The sequence below is a fragment of the Cetorhinus maximus genome, unplaced genomic scaffold (assembly GCF_964194155.1).
Source record: "Cetorhinus maximus unplaced genomic scaffold, sCetMax3.hap1.1 HAP1_SCAFFOLD_4109, whole genome shotgun sequence".
Classification (NCBI taxonomy): Eukaryota; Metazoa; Chordata; class Chondrichthyes; order Lamniformes; family Cetorhinidae; genus Cetorhinus; species Cetorhinus maximus.
The window spans coordinates 1-17,448 of NW_027600014.1; the positions used below are offsets into that span (position 1 = coordinate 1).

The 17,448-nt window shown below is 54.5% G+C and overlaps 1 protein-coding gene across 1 annotated transcript; it reads right to left on the reverse strand.

The window, feature by feature from the left end:
* Positions 1 to 8,997: 8,997 nt before the first annotated feature.
* Positions 8,998 to 14,867, reverse strand: LOC144678360 (serine/threonine-protein kinase pim-3-like). The gene is made up of 4 exons (XM_078538171.1): positions 14,843 to 14,867; positions 11,736 to 12,102; positions 10,439 to 10,615; positions 8,998 to 9,506 (listed from the first exon to the last, which is right to left on the reverse strand). The coding sequence occupies exons 2-4, from the start codon at positions 12,082 to 12,084 to the stop codon at positions 9,334 to 9,336; spliced, it is 699 nt and encodes a 232-aa protein (XP_078394297.1). The 5' UTR covers positions 12,085 to 12,102; positions 14,843 to 14,867; the 3' UTR covers positions 8,998 to 9,333.
* Between the last annotated feature and the right edge of the window lie 2,581 nt (positions 14,868 to 17,448).

A 17,448-nucleotide genomic window follows, 5' to 3' on the forward strand; every position in this document is an offset into this window, starting at 1 on the left:
ACAGGCTCGAGAGAGAGGGGCTGAATGTCCTCCTACTGTTCCTGTGTAACAGGCTCGAGGCGGAGGATGAATGGGCCTCCTCCAGCTCCTGTGTAACATTCTCGAGAGGGGGGCTGAATGGCCTCCTCCTGTTCCTATTTGCAGAGACGTGTACACACACACACACACATACAATATACCACTGACTGAAACAATGTTTAATTTTATTGAGTCCACACAAAACATCATAAATAAACAGCATAGTTTCTCTGGCATCAGCTCGATGGGCCGAATGGCCTGCTATGCTGTAACGACTGTCGGTTCACTAACCGACACCGCGATTTAAAGACAGTCTCGTGCCGCCATTCACAAGAGGGTTTCACATTGAACCAGGAACATGATCTCAGCGGAACCCTCTAGGGCCTGGGCACAATACACGAGGATTTACAGACCAGGGTGGACACAGCTGGTTCCAGAATTTCCCCAGAACCTCACCCAAGCTCGGGGCCTCCCCTGGCGCTCTCCCCAAGGCACTGGCATGGCCAACGGCTCTCCGGTGCCATCCCCCAACCTCACCAACTCCCCCTCAGATATTTGGCCACAGCGTGCGTCACAATGCGATCGAACGACTGGTGCGTTGCTTTCCCCTTAAATCCAGGCTTCTTCCCTTATCCGTGTGCATGAGGATGCGGGGGTGGGGGGTGGGGATGGGAGTGAGGAAGGAATCTCTCAATGCCCCACCCAACACCCCCCTCCAGAAAAGTGCCAGGTCTGTAAAGCTCGCAAGTGTCCTTAAGGGGAGAATGGAGAGAGATTGCGGCTGCTCATGGAAATCACTGTTGGAGGGTGAGTATTGAGGAAGCTCCGCACTGTCGGATGGTCAGTGCTGAGGGAGTTCCGCACTGTCGGAGGGTCAGTGCTGAGGGAGAACCTTTGGACTGTGGGAGGCCATTCAGCCCTCTCAGGCCTTTTAGACAGGGACAGGAGGAGGCCATTCAGCCCTCTCAAGCCTGTTAGACAGGAACAGGAGGAGGCCATTCAGCCCCTCTCAAGCCTGTTAGACAGGAACAGGAGGAGGCCATTCAGCCCCTCTCAAGCCTGTTAGACAGGAACAGGAGGAGGCCATTCTGCCCCTCGAGCCTTGCTCGATTCAACCAGATCAGGGCTGATCAGCATCTTAACTCCATCTGCTGCCCTGGGTTCTGTAATCCTCAATCCCCTCCTTACCCAGAAACATCTCCCAATCTCAGGGTGTAAATTTACAATTCCCCTCCCCACCGTCTCAGCCTCGACAGGCTTATCGGGGGGAGGGAGTTTCCCATTTCCACCCCACTTTGTATCAAGTGCTTCCTGACATCACCCCTGACCGCCTGGCTCCAACTGTGATGTTCGGACCCCTCATTCTGGGCTCTCCCACCCCCTCCAAACCCATCATCTTAAACCCCTCGATCAGAACCCCCCTTAATCTTCGATACTCGAGGGAATACAAGCTCGGCCTGTGAGACCCCTGATCGGAATTTAACCCTCTCAGACCCAGGGCGTTCTGGTGATACTGCGCTGCAATCCTGAAGTTCTCTCTCTCTCTGTCTCTGTCTCTCTCTCTCTGTCTCTCTCTCTATCGCTGTCTCTCTCTCTATCTCTGTCTCTCTCTTTCTCTCTCTCTCTCTTTGTGTCTCTCTCTCCTTTCTCTCTATCCCTCTCTGTCACTCTCTGTCTCTTTCTCGCTCCCTCTCTATCTCTCTTTCTCCATCTCTATGTCTCTGTCTCTCTCTCTCTGTCTATCTCTCTAACTCTAACTCTCTCTGTCTCTGTCTATCTCTCTCTCTTTCTATCTCTCTCTCTCTCTCTCTGTCTATCTCTCTCTCTCTGTCTATATCTTTCTCTCTCTATTTCTCGTTCTCTCTCTGTCTATCTCTCTCTCTCTCTGTCCCTCTCTTTCTATCTCCCTCTCTCTCTCTCGCTCTCTCTCTGTCTCTCTCTCTCTGTCTCTCTCTCTGTCTATCTCTCTCACTCTATCTCTCTCTCTCTGTCTATCTCTCTCTCTACCTATTTCTCTCTCTCTCTCTCTGTCTATATCTCTCTCTCTCTGTCCCTCTCTTTCTATCTCCCTCTCTCTCTCTCTCTCTCTCTCTCTCTCTCTGTCTCTCTCTCTCTCTCTCTCTCTGTCTCTCTCTCTCTCTCTATCCTTCAGGATGAGACATTAAACCTGAGGCCTGAGTCCACCCTCTCAGGTGGACATAAAAGATCCCCTGACATCGGCTGCTCGTGGGATCTTCCTCTGGGCAAAATGGTGATCCCTTTCCCCTACAAGTGTGACCCCACCTGCAAAGGTGCTTCATTGGTTGCGAGGCACTTAGAGGTGTCTGCTGGTGGAGAAAGGCGCTATATAAACGCAGGTCTTTCTTTCACTATGGTCAGTATTTCCTTGGCTCTCCCTCTCTCTCTCTTCGATAAGGGGGGAATTGGATAAATACTGGAAGGGGAAAACGTGCAGGGTTATGGGGGGGAAAGAGCCGGTGGGTCGGGGGTGGGGGGGAAGAGTGTTGGGCTAATTGGACAGATCTTTCAAAGAGCCAGCACATGCATGATGGGCTGAATGGCCCTGTGCCATTTTGTGATTGGACCAACGCCTCCGCCTTCAATGGCTCCGATTAGCAGTCCAACACTCTCCCCCACCCCCGTTCAACCTGCCCACCCCCCAACATGAGCTTTTGAAACCGAACCTGCCCGACTGCTGTTGAGCCTCTGTCAGGTCGTCGAGGTTTTGTTGACCAGCAGGTGGCAGCGTTTGGCCCAGTTTCATATTGGGCCATCCACAGGAGGAGGCCATTCAGCCCTTCGAGGCTCAAGGGCCTGAATGGGCCTCCTCCTGTTCCTGTTTAAAAGGCTCGAGAGGGGGGCTGAATGGCCTCCTCCTGTTCATGTGTAACAGGCCCGAGAGGGGGTCTGAATGGCCTCTCCTGTTCCTGTGTAACAGTCTCTAGAGACGGGCTGAATGGCCTCCTCCTGTTCCTGTGTAACAGACTCGAGAGGGGCTGAATGGCCTCATCCTGTTCCTGTGTATCAGGATCGAGAGGGGCTGAATGGCCTCCTCCTGTTCCTGTTTGCAGAGACGTGTACACACACACATACACAATATACCACTGACTGAAACAACGTTTAATTTTATTGAGTACACACAAAACATCATAAATACGCAGGTAGTTTCTCTGGCATCAGCTCGATGGGCCGAATGGCCTGCTATGCTGTAACGACTGTCGGTTCGCTAACCGGCACCGCGATTTAAAGACAGTCTCGTGCCATGATTCACAAGGGGTTTTCATGCTTAGCTTATAAATATATATACATTTAAATAGGCACATTTGTGATTCGATGACTGAACAACAGCTGATCGACCAGGGGGGCCGGTCAGTTCCTTAAACACCTCGCTCCTGACACCCCTGTGCATACACGAACCATCACAATGGGGTTAGATCCCCATCTCATTGCACCCCCCTCTCTCGCCGCACTGTTGGAGGGTCAGTGCTGAGGGAGCGCCGCACTGTCGGAGGGTCAGCACTGAGGGAGAACCGCGCTGTCGGAGGGTCAGCGCTGAGGGAGCGCCGCACTGTCGGAGGGTCAGTACTGAGGGAGCGCCGCGCTGTCGGAGGGTCAGTACTGAGGGAGCGCCACACTGTCGGAGGGTCAGTGCTGAGGGAGCGCCGCACTCTCGGAGGGTCAGTGCTGAGGGAGCACCGCACTCTCGGAGGGTCAGTGCTGAGGGAGCACCGCACTGTCGGAGGGTCAGTGCTGAGGGAGCGCCGCACTGTCAGAGGGTCAGTGTTGAGGGAGCGCTGCACTGTCGCAGGGGCAATACTGAGGGAGCGCCACGCTGTTGGAGGGTCGGTGCTGCATTGTTGGAGGGTCAGTTCTGTGGGAACGACGCACGGTCGGAGGGTCAGTGCTGAGGGAGCGCTGCACATTCGGAGGGTCAGGGCTGAGGGAGCGCCACGCTGTTGGAGGGTCAGTGCTTAGGGAGCGCCGCACTGTTGGAGGGTCAGTGCTGAGGGAGTGCCGCACTGTTGGAGGGTCAGTGCTGAGGGAGTGCCGCACTATTGGAGGGTCAGTACTGAGGGAGTGCCGCACTGTTGGAGGGTCAGTGCTGAGGGAGCGCCGCACTGTCGGAGGGTCAGTGCTGAGGGAGCGCCGCACTGTCGGAGGGTCAGTGCTGAGAGAGCGCCGCACTGTCGGAGGGTCAGTGCTGAGGGAATGCCACACTGTTGGAGGGTCAGTACTGAGGGAGTGCCGCACTGTCGGAGGGTCAGTGCTGAGGGAGCGCCGCACTGTCGGAGGGTCAGTGCTGAGGGAGCACCGCACTGTCGGAGGGTCAGTGCTGAGGGAGCGCCGCACTGTCGGAGGGTCAGTGCTGAGGGAGTGCCGCACTGTCGGAGCTTTTGAAACCGTACCTGCCCGACTGCTGTTGAGCCTCTGTCAGGTCGTTGAGGTTTTGTTGACCAGCAGGTGGCAGCGTTTGGCCCAGTTTCATATTGGGCCATCCACAGGTGGAGGCCATTCAGCCCTTCGAGGCTCAAGGGCCAAAGGCCGCCTCCTGTTCCTGTTTAAAAGTCTCGAGAGGGGGGCTGAATGGCCTCCTCCTGTTCCTGTGTAACAGCCTCTAGAGATGGGCTGAATGGCCTACTCCTGTTCCTGTGTAACAGTCTCAAGAGAGGGGCTGAATGGCCTCCTCCTGTTCCTGTGTAACAGGCTCGAGAAGGGGCTGAATGTTCTCCTCCTGTTCCTGTATAACAGGCTCAAGAGAGAGGGGCTGAATGGTCTCCTACTGTTCCTGTTTAACAGGCTCGAGAGAGAGGGGATGAATGGCCTTTTCCTGTTCCTGTGTAACAGGCTCGAGAAGGGGCTGAATGTCCTCCTCCTGTTCCTGTGTAACAGGCTCGAGAGAGAGGGGCTGAATGGCCTCCTCCTGTTCCTGTTCGCAGAGACGTGTACACACACACACACACACACAATATACCACTGACTGAAACAACGTTTAATTTTATTGAGTACACACAAAACATCATAAATACGCAGGTAGTTTCTCTGGCATCAGCTCGATGGGCCGAATGGCCTGCTATGCTGTAACGACTGTCGGTTCGCTAACCGGCACCGCGATTTAAAGACAGTCTCGTGCCGTGATTCACAAGGGGGGTTTCATGCTTAGGTAATAAATATATATACATTTAAATGGACACATTTGTGATTCGATGGCTGAACAACGGCTGATCGGTCAGGGGGGCCGGTCAGTTCCTTAAACACCTCGCTCCTGCCACCCCTGTGCATACACGAACCATCATAATGGTGTTAGATCACCATCTCATTGCACCCCCCTCTCTCGCCGCACTGTCGGAGGGTCAGTGCTGAGGGAGAACCTTTGGACTGTGGGAGGCCATTCAGCCCCTCTCAGGCCTTTTAGACAGGAACAGGAGGAGGCCATTCAGCCCCGCTCAAGCCTGTTAGACAGGAACGGGAGGCGGCCATTCTGCCCCTCGAGCCCTGCTCGATTCAACCAGATCAGGGCTGATCAGCATCTTAACTCCATCTGCTGCCCTGGGTTCTGTAATCCTCAATCCCCTCCTTACCCAGAAACATCTCCCAATCTCAGGGTGTAAATTTACAATTCCCCTCCCCACCGTCTCAGCCTCGACAGGCTTATCGGGGAGAGGGACTTTCCCATTTCCACTCCACTTTGTATCAATTGCTTCCTGACATCACCCCTGACCGCCTGGCTCCAACTGTGATGTTCGGACCCCTCATTCTGGGCTCTCCCACCCCCTCCAAACCCATCATCTTAAACCCCTCGATCAGAACCCCCCTTAATCTTCGATACTCGAGGGAATACAAGCTCGGCCTGTGAGACCCCTGATCGGAATTTAACCCTCTCACACCCAGGGCGTTCTGGTGATACTGCACTGCAATCCTGAAGTTCTCTCTCTCTCTGTCTCTGTCTCTCTCTCTCTGTCTCTCTCTCTATCACTGTCTCTCTCTCTATCTCTGTCTCTCTCTTTCTCTCTCTCTCTCTTTGTGTCTCTCTCTCCCTTTCTCTCTATCCCTCTCTGTCACTCTCTGTCTCTTTCTCGCTCCCTCTCTATCTCTCTTTCTCCATCTCTCTGTCTCTGTCTCTCTCTCTCTGTCTATCTCTCTAACTCTATCTCTCTCTGTCTCTGTCTATCTCTCTCTCTTTCTATCTCTCTCTCTCTCTCTGTCTATCTCTCTCTCTCTGTCTATATCTTTCTCTCTCTATCTATTTCTCTTTCTCTCTCTCTCTATCTCTCTCTCTGTCCCTCTCTTTCTATCTCCCTCTCTCTCTCTCTCGCTCTCTCTCTGTCTCTCTCTCTCTCTCTCTCTGTCTCTCTCTCTCTGTCTCTCACTCTATCTCTCTCACTCTATCTCTCTCTCTCTGTCTATCTCTCTCTATCTATTTCTCTCTCTCTGTCTATTATCTCTCTCTCTCTGTCCCTCTATTTCTATCTCCCTCTCTCTCTCTCTCGCTTTATCTCTGTCTCTCTCTCTCTCTGTCTCTCTCTCTCTGTCTCTCACTCTATCTCTCTCACTCTATCTCTCTCTCTCTGTCTATCTCTCTCTATCTATTTCTCTCTCTCTGTCTATATCTCTCTCTCTCTGTCCCTCTCTTTCTATCTCCCTCTCTCTCTCGCTTTATCTCTGTCTCTCTCTCTCTCTCTCTCTCTGTCTCTCTCTCTCTGTCTCTCACTCTATCTCTCTCACTCTATCTCTCTCTCTCTGTCTATCTCTCTCTATCTATTTCTCTCTCTCTGTCTATATCTCTCTCTCTCTGTCCCTCTCTTTCTATCTCCCTCTCTCTCTCTCTGTCTCTCTCTCTCTCTCTCTCTCTGTCTCTCTCTCCCTCTCTCTGTCTCTCTCTCTCTCTCTCTCTCTCTGTCTCTCTCTCTCTCTCTCTCTGTCTCTCTCTCTCTCTCTCTCCATCCTTCAGGATGAGACATTAAACCTGAGGCCTGTGTCCACCCTCTCAGGTGGACATAAAAGATCCCCTGACATCGGCTGCTCGTGGGATCTTCCTCTGCGCAAAATGGTGATCCCACCGGCAAAGGTGCTTCATTGGCTGCGAGGCACTTGGAGGTGTCTGCTGGTGGTGAAAGGCGCTATATAAACGCAGGTCTTTCTTTCGCTACGGTCAGTATTTCCTTGTCTCCCTCTCTCTCTCTCTCTTCGATAAGGGGGGAATTGGATAAATACTGGAAGGTGAAAAACATGCAGGGTTATGGGGGGGGAAGGAGCCGGTGGGGTCGGGGGTGGAGGTTAGAGTGTGGGGCTAATTGGACAGATCTTTCAAAGAGCCAGCACATGCATGATGGGCTGAATGGCCTCCTCTTGAGCTGTGTCATTCTGTGATTGGACCAACGCCTCCACCTTCAAAGGCTCCGCACCCCCCCCCCCGTCCCCCACCCCCGTTCAACCTGCCCACCCCCCAACATGAGCTTTTGAAACCGAACCTGCCCGACTGCTGTTGAGACTCTGTCAGGTCGTCGAGGTTTTGTTGACCAGCAAGTGGCAGCGTTTGCCACAATTTCATATTGGGCCATCCACAGGAGGCCATTCAGCCCTTCGAGGCTCAAGCGCCTGAATGGGCCTCCTCCTGTTCCTGTTTAAAAGGCTGGAGAGGGGGGCTGAATGGCCTCCACCTGTTCCTGTGTAACAGTCTCGAGAGAGGGGCTGAATGGCCTCCTCCTGTTCCTATGTAACAGACTCGAGAAGTGCTGAATGGCCTCCACCTGTTCCTGTGTAACACTCTCGAGAGTGGGGGCTGAATGGGCCTCCTCCTGTTCCTGTGTAACACTCTCAAGAGTGGGAGCTGAATGGCCTCCACCTGTTGCTGTGTAACAGTCTCGAGAGAGGGACTGAATGGCCTCCTCCTGTTCCTGTGTAACAGACTCGAGAGGGGCTGAATGGCCTCCTCCTGTTCCTGTGTAACAGCCTCGAGAGAGGGGCTGAATGGCCTCCTCCTGCTCCTGTGTAACAGCCTCGAGAGAGGGGCTGAATGGCCTCCTCCTGTTCCTGTGTAACAGGCTCGAGAGAGGGGCTGAATGGCCTCCTCCTGTTCCTGTTTGCAGAGACGTGTACACACACACACACAATATACCACTGACTGAAACAAGGTTTAATTTTATTGAGTGCACACAAAACATCATAAATACGCAGGTAGTTTCTCTGGCATCAGATCGATATGCCGAATGGCCTGCTATGCTGTAACGACTGTCAGTTCGCTAACTGACACCGCGATTTAAAGACAGTCTCGTGCCACGATTCACAAGAGGGTTTCACGTTGAACCAGGAACTTGATCTCAGCGGCACCCTCTAGGGCCTGGGCACAATACACGAGGATTTACAGACCAGGGTGGACCCAGCTGGGTCAGTGCTGAGGGAGCTGAGGCGCACTGTCGGAGGGTCAGTGCCGAGGGAGTGCTGCACTGTCGGAGGGTCAGTGCTGAGGGAGCGCCACACTGTCGGAGGGTCAGTGCTGAGGGAGTGCTGCACTGTCGGAGGGTCAGTGCTGAGGGAGTGCTGCACTGTCAGAGGGTCAGTGCCGAGGGAGTGCTGCACTGTCGGAGGGTCAGTGCTGAGGGAGCGCCACACTGTCGTAGGGTCAGTGCTGAGGGAGTGCTGCACTGTCGGAGGATCATTGCTGAGGGAGTGCCGCACTGTCGGAGGGTCAGTGCTGAGGGAGCGCTGCACTGTCGGAGGGTTAGTGCTGAGGGAGTGCCGCGCTGTTGGAGGGTCAGTGCTGAGGGAGTGCTGCACGGTCGGAGGGTCAGTGCTGAGGAAGCGCCGCACTGTCGTATGGTCAGTGCTGAGGGAGAGCCGCACTGTTGGAGGGTCAGTGCTGAGGGAGCTGAGGCGCACTGTCGGAGGGTCAGTGCCGAGGGAGTGCTGCACTGTCGGAGGGTCAGTGCTGAGGGAGCGCCACACTGTCGGAGGGTCAGTGCTGAGGGAGTGCTGCACTGTCGGAGGGTCAGTGCTGAGGGAGTGCCGCGCTGTTGGAGGGTCAGTGCTGAGGGAGCGCCGCACTGTTGGAGGGTCAGTACTGAGGGAGCGCCGCGCTGTTGGAGGGTCAGTGCTGAGGGAGAGCCGCACTGTCGGAGGCGTCTTTCAGGATGAACGAGGGAGATGAACAAGGGGTGTGCAGTTCGAGTTCTCTCCGGCCCTTGGGCCAATGTTCACTGACCAGCCAGCCACTGCTGACAGAGCGATCAGGCGAGGTCCCCATCAGTCCTGAAAGTTCCTCCTCCTTCCATACGGTGACCAGCAACAGAGTGTGTCCATGCCCGGTCTGTCTGCTCCCTACAGTCTCTCCTGGCTGGCGCTACAGTCGGAGTCTCCCCCCGGGCTCCAGAGGCCCACGGCTTTCGGTCTGGTGATGTCCCGCTGCACCCACGGGTGGTACAATATCTGGTGGAGGGTGGGGCGTTTGGAGGGTTGCATGGAGAGGCACCATCGTATCAGCTCCTCGCACTCTGCAGGGGGAAGGGGGGAAGGAAGCACAAGATGGTCCATTAAAAATTGCATCGCGGGGAAGAAATGAATGTGAGAAAGAGAGAGAGAGACTGGAGAAGTCGGCGGTGCAGAGGGATCTGGGTGTCCTGGGACATGAATCTCAAAAGTTGGTATGCAGATGCAGCGAGTGATGAGGAAGACAAATGGAAAGTTGTCCTTTATTGCGAGGGGGGGGGGATGGAGTATAAAAGTGGGGAAGTCTTGCTACAACTGGACAGGGCGTTGGTGAGGGCGCTCCTGGGGCACTGTGGACAGTTCTGGTCCCCTTACTTCAGGAGGGACAGACTCGCATCGGAAGCCGTTCAGAGAAGGTTCACTCGGCCGATTCCTGGGACGAAGGGGGTTTGTCTGATGAGGAAAGGTTGAGCAGGTTGGGCCTCTACCCATTGGAGTTTAGAAGAATGAGAGGTGATCTTATTGAAACATATCAGATTCTGAGGGGAGGGGGTTTGACAGGGTGGATGCTGAGGGGATGTTTCCCTCCCCTCGTGGGAGGGGAATCTAGAACGAGGGGAGGGGGGCACAGTTTCAGAATGAGGGGTCTCCCATTGAAGACTGAGATGAGGAGGAATTTCTTCTCTCTGAGGGTGGTCAGTCTGTGGAATTCTCTCCCCCCCCAGAGAGCAGTGGGGGTCGGGTCACTGAATATATTCAAGGCCGAGTGAGACAGATTTTTGATCGGCGAGGGGAGTCGAGGGTTATGAGGGGGACGGACAGGGAAGTGGAGTTGAGTAACAATCGGATCATACGCGATCGTATTGAATGGGGGAGCAGGCTCGAGGGGCCGAATGGCCTCCTCCTGCCCCTAATTCTTGAGATCTTATGGAAAGGAGAGACAGTGAAGGATGCTTTAAAACTAAAATCCCCTCTCTCCACCCCCTGTGCCACTTACCCTTGGAGATGCCGGAGGGCAGCTGGATCTCGCCTGCCAGGATCTCCACGTCTCGCTTGAAGGGGATGTCACCACAGACCATGGCGTAGAGCAAGACCCCGAGGGACCAGACAGTAGCGGAGCGGGCATGGTAGCGCCTTTCACTGATGTACTCTGGCGGGCTGTACACTCTGGTGCCTGAGCATTTACATCAGAAAGAGACGGAAATAGGAGAGAGAGAGAGAGACAAGATTAAAACCAGACAACATTCACTGTGAGACTATTTACCCCACCCAGCATTGCTTTGTGGTTTTAATGCCCTGATGCCCCCAAAATACCCACGCCTGACACTCGCCCACCTGCCCTACCACCCCAGCCCAGTGCTAGTACCGAGGGAGCGGCGCACTGTTGGACGTTCAGTGCTGAGGGAGCGCCGCACTGTCGGAGGGTCAGTGCTGAGCCGTACTGTCGGAGGGTCAGTGCTGAGGGAGGTCCGCACTGTCGGAGGGTCAGTACTGAGGGAGCGCCGCACTATCGGCGGGTCAGTGCAGAGGGAGTTCCACACTGTCGGAGGGTCAGTGCTGAGGGAGGTCCGCACTGTCGGAGGGTCAGTACTGAGGGAGCGCCGCACTATCGGCGGGTCAGTGCTGAGCGAGCTCCACACTGTCGGAGGGTCAGTGCTGAGGGAGCTCCGCAATGTCGGAGGGTCAGTGCTGAGGGAGTGCTACGCTGTTGGAGGGTCAGCGATGAGGGAGCTCCGCACTGTCGGTGGGTCAGTGCTGAGGGAGCGCCGCACTGTCGGAGGGTCAGTGCTGAGGGAGCGCCGCACTGTCGGAGGGTCAGTGCTGAGCAGCGCTGTCGGAGGGTCAGTGCTGAGCCGCACTGTCGGAGGGTCAGTGCTGAGGGAGCTCCGCACTGTCGGAGTGTCAGTTCTTCAAGGAGCTCCGCACTGTCGGAGGGTCAGTGCTGAGGGAGCTCCGCACTGTCGCAGGGTCAGTGCTGAGGGAGCTCCGCACTGTCGCAGGGTCAGTGCTGAGGGAGCGCCCCGCTGTCGGAGGGTCAGTTCTGAGCCGCACTGTCGGAGGGTCACTGCTGAGCCGCACTGTTGGTGGGTCAGTGCTGAGGGAGCGCCACGCTGTCGGAGGGTCAGTTCTGAGCCGCACTGTGGGAGGGTCAGTACTGAGCCGCACTGTGGGAGGGAATTGGCGTCTGTGCAACAAGTCTGGGATCCCAGGTGTCAGAGAGAGAAAGGAGGAGCCGCTGTGCCCCCAGCTGCTTCCGCGATGCCCCCAGGGAGTGTCCGGGCCCGGGTACTTACCACTGATATCGGTGTAGGCGGTGTCGCGCAGCAGGGCTGCCGAACCGAAGTCGATGAGCTTGAGCTCGTCAGTGTGCAGGTCGACCAGGAGGTTCTCGCACTTCACGTCCCGGTGCGCGACCCCACAGGCATGGCAGTGCCGCAGTGCCTCCACCGCCTGGCGGAAGAAGGAGCGGGCGCGTTCCTCGCTCAGCGGGCCCTGCTCGGCGATGAGGTCGCAGAGGTCCTTGGCGCTGGGCGGGCGCTCCAACACCAGCAGGAAGCCGGCCGGCCTGGAGAACCAGTCCAGCAGGCGAATCACGCCTCGGTGCTCCGGCAAAGACACCTTCCACATCAGGATGATCTCCATGGGCACGGGGCGGTCATTCTGCAAGCAGAGGGCACAAGGATGGCAGGATTCAGAACATGGGCAGCAGGGAACAAGTTCGCAAAGAGAAATGGCTGGAGCTGTGGGTGGGAAGAGTCTGGTTTGTGGGTAGATGGAGTTGGGGGTGGGTAGGGTTTGGGAAGAGGCTGGTTTGGGGGGAGATGATGTTGGGGGTGGGAAGTGGCTGGATTGGGGGAGATGGAGTTTGGGGTGGGTAGGGGGTGGGAAGTGGCTGGATTGGGGGGAGATGGAGTAGGGGGTGTGAAGAGGCTGGTTTGGGGGGAGATGGAGTTGGGGGTGGGAAGAGGCTGGTTTACGGGGAGATGGAGTAGGGGGTTGGAAGAGGCTGGTTTGGGGGAGAAGGAGCTGGGAGTGGGAAGTGACTGGTTTGGGGCGAGTTGAAGTAGGGGTTGGGTAGGGGGTTGGGTAGGGGGTTGGGAAGAGGCTGGTTTGGGGGAGATGGAGTAGAGTGTAGGAAGAGTCTGGTTTGGGGGGAGATGGAGTTGGGGGTAGGCAGAGTTTGGGAAGAGGCTGGTTTGGGTGGGGAGATAGAGTTGGGGGTGGAAAGAGGCTGGTTTAGGGGGAGATGGAGTAGGGGTTTGGAAGAGGCTGGTTTGGGGCGAGATGGCGTAGGGGTTGGGTAGGGGGTTTGGGAAGAGTCTGGTTTGGGGGAGATGGAGTTGGGGGTGGGAAGAGGCTGGTTTAGGGGGGAGATGGAGTTGGGGGTGGGAAGAGGCTGGTTTGGGGGAGATGGAGTTGGGGGTGGGTAGGGGGTGGGTAGGGGGTGTGAAGTGGCTGGTTTGGGGAGATGGAGTTGGGGTTGGGAAGAGGATGGTTTGGGGGGAGATGGAGTTGGGGGTGGGTAGGGGGTGGGAAGAGGCTCGTTTGGTGGGAGATGGGGTTGGGGTGGGTAGCGGGTTGGGAAGAGGCTGGTTTAGGGGAGATGGAGTTGGGGTTGGGAAGAGGCTAGTTTGGGGGGAGATGGAGTTGGGGGTGGGTAGGGGGTGGGAAGAGGCTGGTTTGGGGGGGAGACGGAGTTGGGTGTGGGTTGGGGGTTGGGAAGAGGCTGGTTTGGGGGGAGATGGAGTTGGGGGTGGGTAGGGGGTGGGAAGAGGCTGGTTTTGGGGGGAGATGGAGTTGGGTGTGGGTTGTGGGTTGGGAAGAGGCTGGTTTTGGGGGGAGATGGAGTTGGGGGTGGGTAGGGGGTGGGAAGAGGCTGGTTTTGGGGGGTGATGGAGTTGGGGGTGGGTAGGGGGTGGGAAGAGGCTGGTTTTGGGGGGTGATGGAGTTGGGGGTGGGTAGGGGGTGGGAAGAGGCTGGTTTTGGGGGGAGATGGAGTTGGGGGTGGGTAGGGGGTGGGAAGAGGCTGGTTTGGGGGGGGTTACACGTTGAGATTGATGTGCTATCTAAAAAAAACTCACTTGTGGGTCGACCCCTGGTGACGAGTTCACCTTTAACAATTTTCTGTTGCGATGATTTAGTTTCCTGGGTTTTTCCCTCTAAACTGATGTCACGGAGGGAAAGCAAAGTAAACATTCCCTCAAAGGCAATGAGATCTAGGGTTGTAATAAATATATCACAGAACGAAGATTGAAAAGAAAGTCTTCATCATTTTTCACTGAATTGCAAACAAGAACCAGCTCCTCTGCACAAACACACTCACACTCTCTCTCGCACACGCCCTCCAACACACACACACTCACACTCACTCTCGCACACGCCCTCCAACACACAAACTCACACTCACTCTCGCACACGCCCTCCAACACACACACACTCACTCTCACACTCGCACACGCCCTCCAACACACACACACTCACACTCACTCTCGCACATGCCCTCCAACACAAATACTCTCATACTCACTCTCGCACACGCCCTCCAACACACACACACTCACACTCACACTCGCACACACCCTCCAACACACACACACTCACACTCACTCTCGCACACGCTCTTCAACATACACACATTCACACTCACTCTCGCACACGCCCTCCAACACACACACACTCACACTCACTCTCGCACACGCCCTCCAACACACACACACTCACACTAACTCTCGCAATGCCCTCCAACACACACACACTCATACTCACTCTTGCAACGCCCTCCAACATACACACAATCACACTCACTCTCGCACAGGCCCTCCAACACACACTCTCTCACACTCACTCTCGCACATGCCCTCCAACACACACACACTCACACTCACTCTCGCACATGCCCTCCAACACACACACTCTCACACTCACTCTCTCACACTCCCTCCAACACACACACTCTCACACTCACTCTCGCACACGCCCTCCAACACACACACTCTCACACTCACTCTCGCACACGCCCTCCAACACACACACTCTCACACTCACTCTCGCACACGCCCTCCAACACACACACTCTCACACTCACTCTCGCACATGCCCTCAACACACACACACTCATACTCACTCTCTCACACTCAGACACACACTTGCACACACTAAGACACACTCGCACACTCTAACATTCAGAGTTACTCGCAGACACACTCTGACACACTCTCACATTGAGTTACTTGCACACTCAGACACGCTCTCAAACATTCTCACACTCAGTCACACTTGCACACACTCAGACACACACTTGCACACTCAGAGGCACACTTTGTGCACACTCAGATGCACACTCGCACACACTCAGACAGAGACAGGTTCACAAGTCTTATTGAAATCATTTTAAACTCACCAGACGACCCCAATCCACCACTTTCTTCCTGGGCACGTGTTTAACCGCCACCTGGCACAGAAACAGGATCCCAATTCATTCAAATGAGCTGACTTTAAACACTACATCCATATTGATATATTTTAAGTGAAATTTCATACTGAGTTAACACACACCTTGTCTCCCACCCCCCTATAGAAACATCAGCAACACCTGCAGGTGTAAACATTGATCCCTGGGAATTATTTTGGCTCTTCACTCCCCCCGCGACCCCCGGAATGTTGTAATGTTGTGCTCGCGTTTTACAATTTATTGCACTAAAAACGGAAGCTTCTAGATGGCAGTGTGTCTCTGTGTATGCCTGTGTGTGTGTCTGAGTGTGTGTTTGTGTGTGTGCGTGTTTGGCTGTGCATGACTGTGAGGATCTTTGTGTGTGTGAGTGAGTGTGTCTATGTGCATGTTTGTGTGAGTGAGTGTCTGTGTGAATGTTTTTGTGTCTGTGTGTGTTTGTGTCTGAGTGTGTGTGTTTGTGTCTGAGTGTGTGTGTGTCTGAGTGTGTGTGTCTGGGGGCGTGTGTGTGTGTGTGTGTCTGTGTGTCTGGGAGCGTGTGTGTGTGTGTGTCTGAGTGTGTGTGTGTCTCTCTGTGTGTCTGAGTGTGTGTGCGTGTGTTTGTGTCTGAATGTGTGTGTGTGTGTCTGAGTGTGTGTGTGAGTGTATCTCTGTGTGTGTCTGGGGGCGTGTGTGTGAGTGCATGTGTGTGTCTGAGTGTGTCTCTGTCTGTCTGGGGGTGTGTGTGTGTTCGTGTGGGTGTGTGTCTCTGTGTGTGTCTGGGGACGTGTGTGTGTGTGTATCTGAGTGTGTGTGTGTGTCTGAGTGTGTCTCTCTGTGTGTCTGGTGGTGTGTGTTTGTGTGTCTGAGTGTGTGTGTGTGTGTCTGGGTGTGTGTGTGTGTCTGAGTGTGTCTCTGTGTGTGTCTGAGTGTGTGTGTCTGTGTCAGAGTGTGTGTGTGTGTCTGAGTGTGTGCGTGTGTGTCTGAGTGTGTGTGTGTGTCTATATATCGATGTGCTTATTACATTAATACCCTCCTTTCCCCCTCCTCTCTCACCGGAGCTCCATCGAAGGTCCTCACAGCCGAGAAAACTGTTCCGAAGCCGCCGCTGCCCAGTTTCTTGCCCACACTGTACAGCTTCTTGAAGCTTTCTCTCTTCTTCACTGCAGGAGGTGAGACAGAGAGAGAGAGAGAGAGAGAATTACACTCCATCCAATGATCCCAGCCTCAGTTTAACAAAGTTATGACAGACAATCAAACATCACATCAGACTGAAATTGTTCTTATTAACAAAGGCTCCCGACCCTTCCCAGCCCACGAAACTCCAGCGAGAATTAATGAGTTTGCCCATTGCCTCTCTCGCTCACTCACATGTGATTCTGTCACCCCTTCTCTCTCCGTCTCTCTCTAACAGCTTTTTTGTGTGTGTCTGTGTCTCACTTTCTGTGTCTCACTGCTGTCTCGCTCTCTCTCGTTCTGTTTCTCTAGCTCTCTCTGTCTCTTTCTTTCTTTCTCTCTCACTCTCTCTCTCTCTCGCTGTCTCTTTCTCTCTCTTCCTTTCTCTCTCTTCCCTTCTCTCTCTTCCTTTCTCTCTCTCTGTCTCTGTGTCTCTCTTTCTTTCTCTCTCTGTCTTTTTCACTCTCTCTCTCCCTCTGTCTGTCTCTCTCTCTCTGTCTCATTCTCTCTATCTCTCTCTGTCTTTCTGTGTCTCATTCTCTCTCTGTCTTTCTCTCTCTCTCTCTGTCTTTCTTTCTCTCTCTCCGTCTCTCTTTCTCTCTCCGTCTCTGTCTATCTCCGTCTCTGTCTATCTCCGTCTCTCTGTCTATCTCCTCTCTCTGTCTGTCTCTCTCTCTCTGTCTCATTCTCTCTATCTCTCTCTGTCTTTCTGTGTCTCATTCTCTCTCTGTCTTTCTCTCTTTCTTTCTCTGTCTCTCTCTCTGTCTTTCTTTCTCTCTCTCTGTCTTTCTTTCTCTCTCTCTTTCTCCGTCTCTCTTTCTCTCTCCGTCTCTGTCTATCTCCGTCTCTCTCTATCTCTGTCTCTCTCTATCTCTGTCTCTCTGTTTCTCTTTCTGTCTCTGTCTCTCTCTTTCTCTCTCTCTCTTTCTCTCTCTCTCTCTGTCTTTCTTTCTTTCTCCGTCTCTGTCTATCTCCGTCTCTGTCTATCTCCATCTCTCTCTGTCTATCTCCGTCTCTCTCTGTCTCTCTCTATCTCTGTCTCTCTCTGTTTCTCTCTCCCTGTTTCTCTCTCATCCTTTCTCTCCCTCTCCGACCCAATCAATCATCAATTAATGGGATCACCGAACCGAACCTCCCTCTCCCTCTCCATCCGTCTCTGGCCCCCTCCGCCCCAGACCATCTCTGTCCCTGTCTCTCTCTCTCTCTCTCTCTCTCAGTTCCTGTCTCTGCATCCCACTGGCTCTGGAGAACTCCTGCTCACTCCCCCTTCTCCCCCCAAACACCAACTTCTGGGGGGTGGGAGATGGGGGGAAAGACCCTGCGCCAACACTCGGGGAACTCACGATGTAAAAAACAACTTCCTACCTGGGAGCGATCCCTCGGCCGGTGTCTGGCTGCACTCA

Coding starts and splice junctions, on each gene's coding strand:
- LOC144678360 (XM_078538171.1), bottom strand. CDS start 12,084: ATGGAGATCATCCTGATGTGGAAGGTGTCTTTGCCGGAGCACCGAGGC. Junction 10,616..11,735: donor CGCCTACACCGATATCAGTG/GTAAGTACCCGG, acceptor GTAAATGCTCAG/GCACCAGAGTGTACAGCCCG. Junction 9,507..10,438: donor GCCCTCCGGCATCTCCAAGG/GTAAGTGGCACA, acceptor TTCCCCCTGCAG/AGTGCGAGGAGCTGATACGA.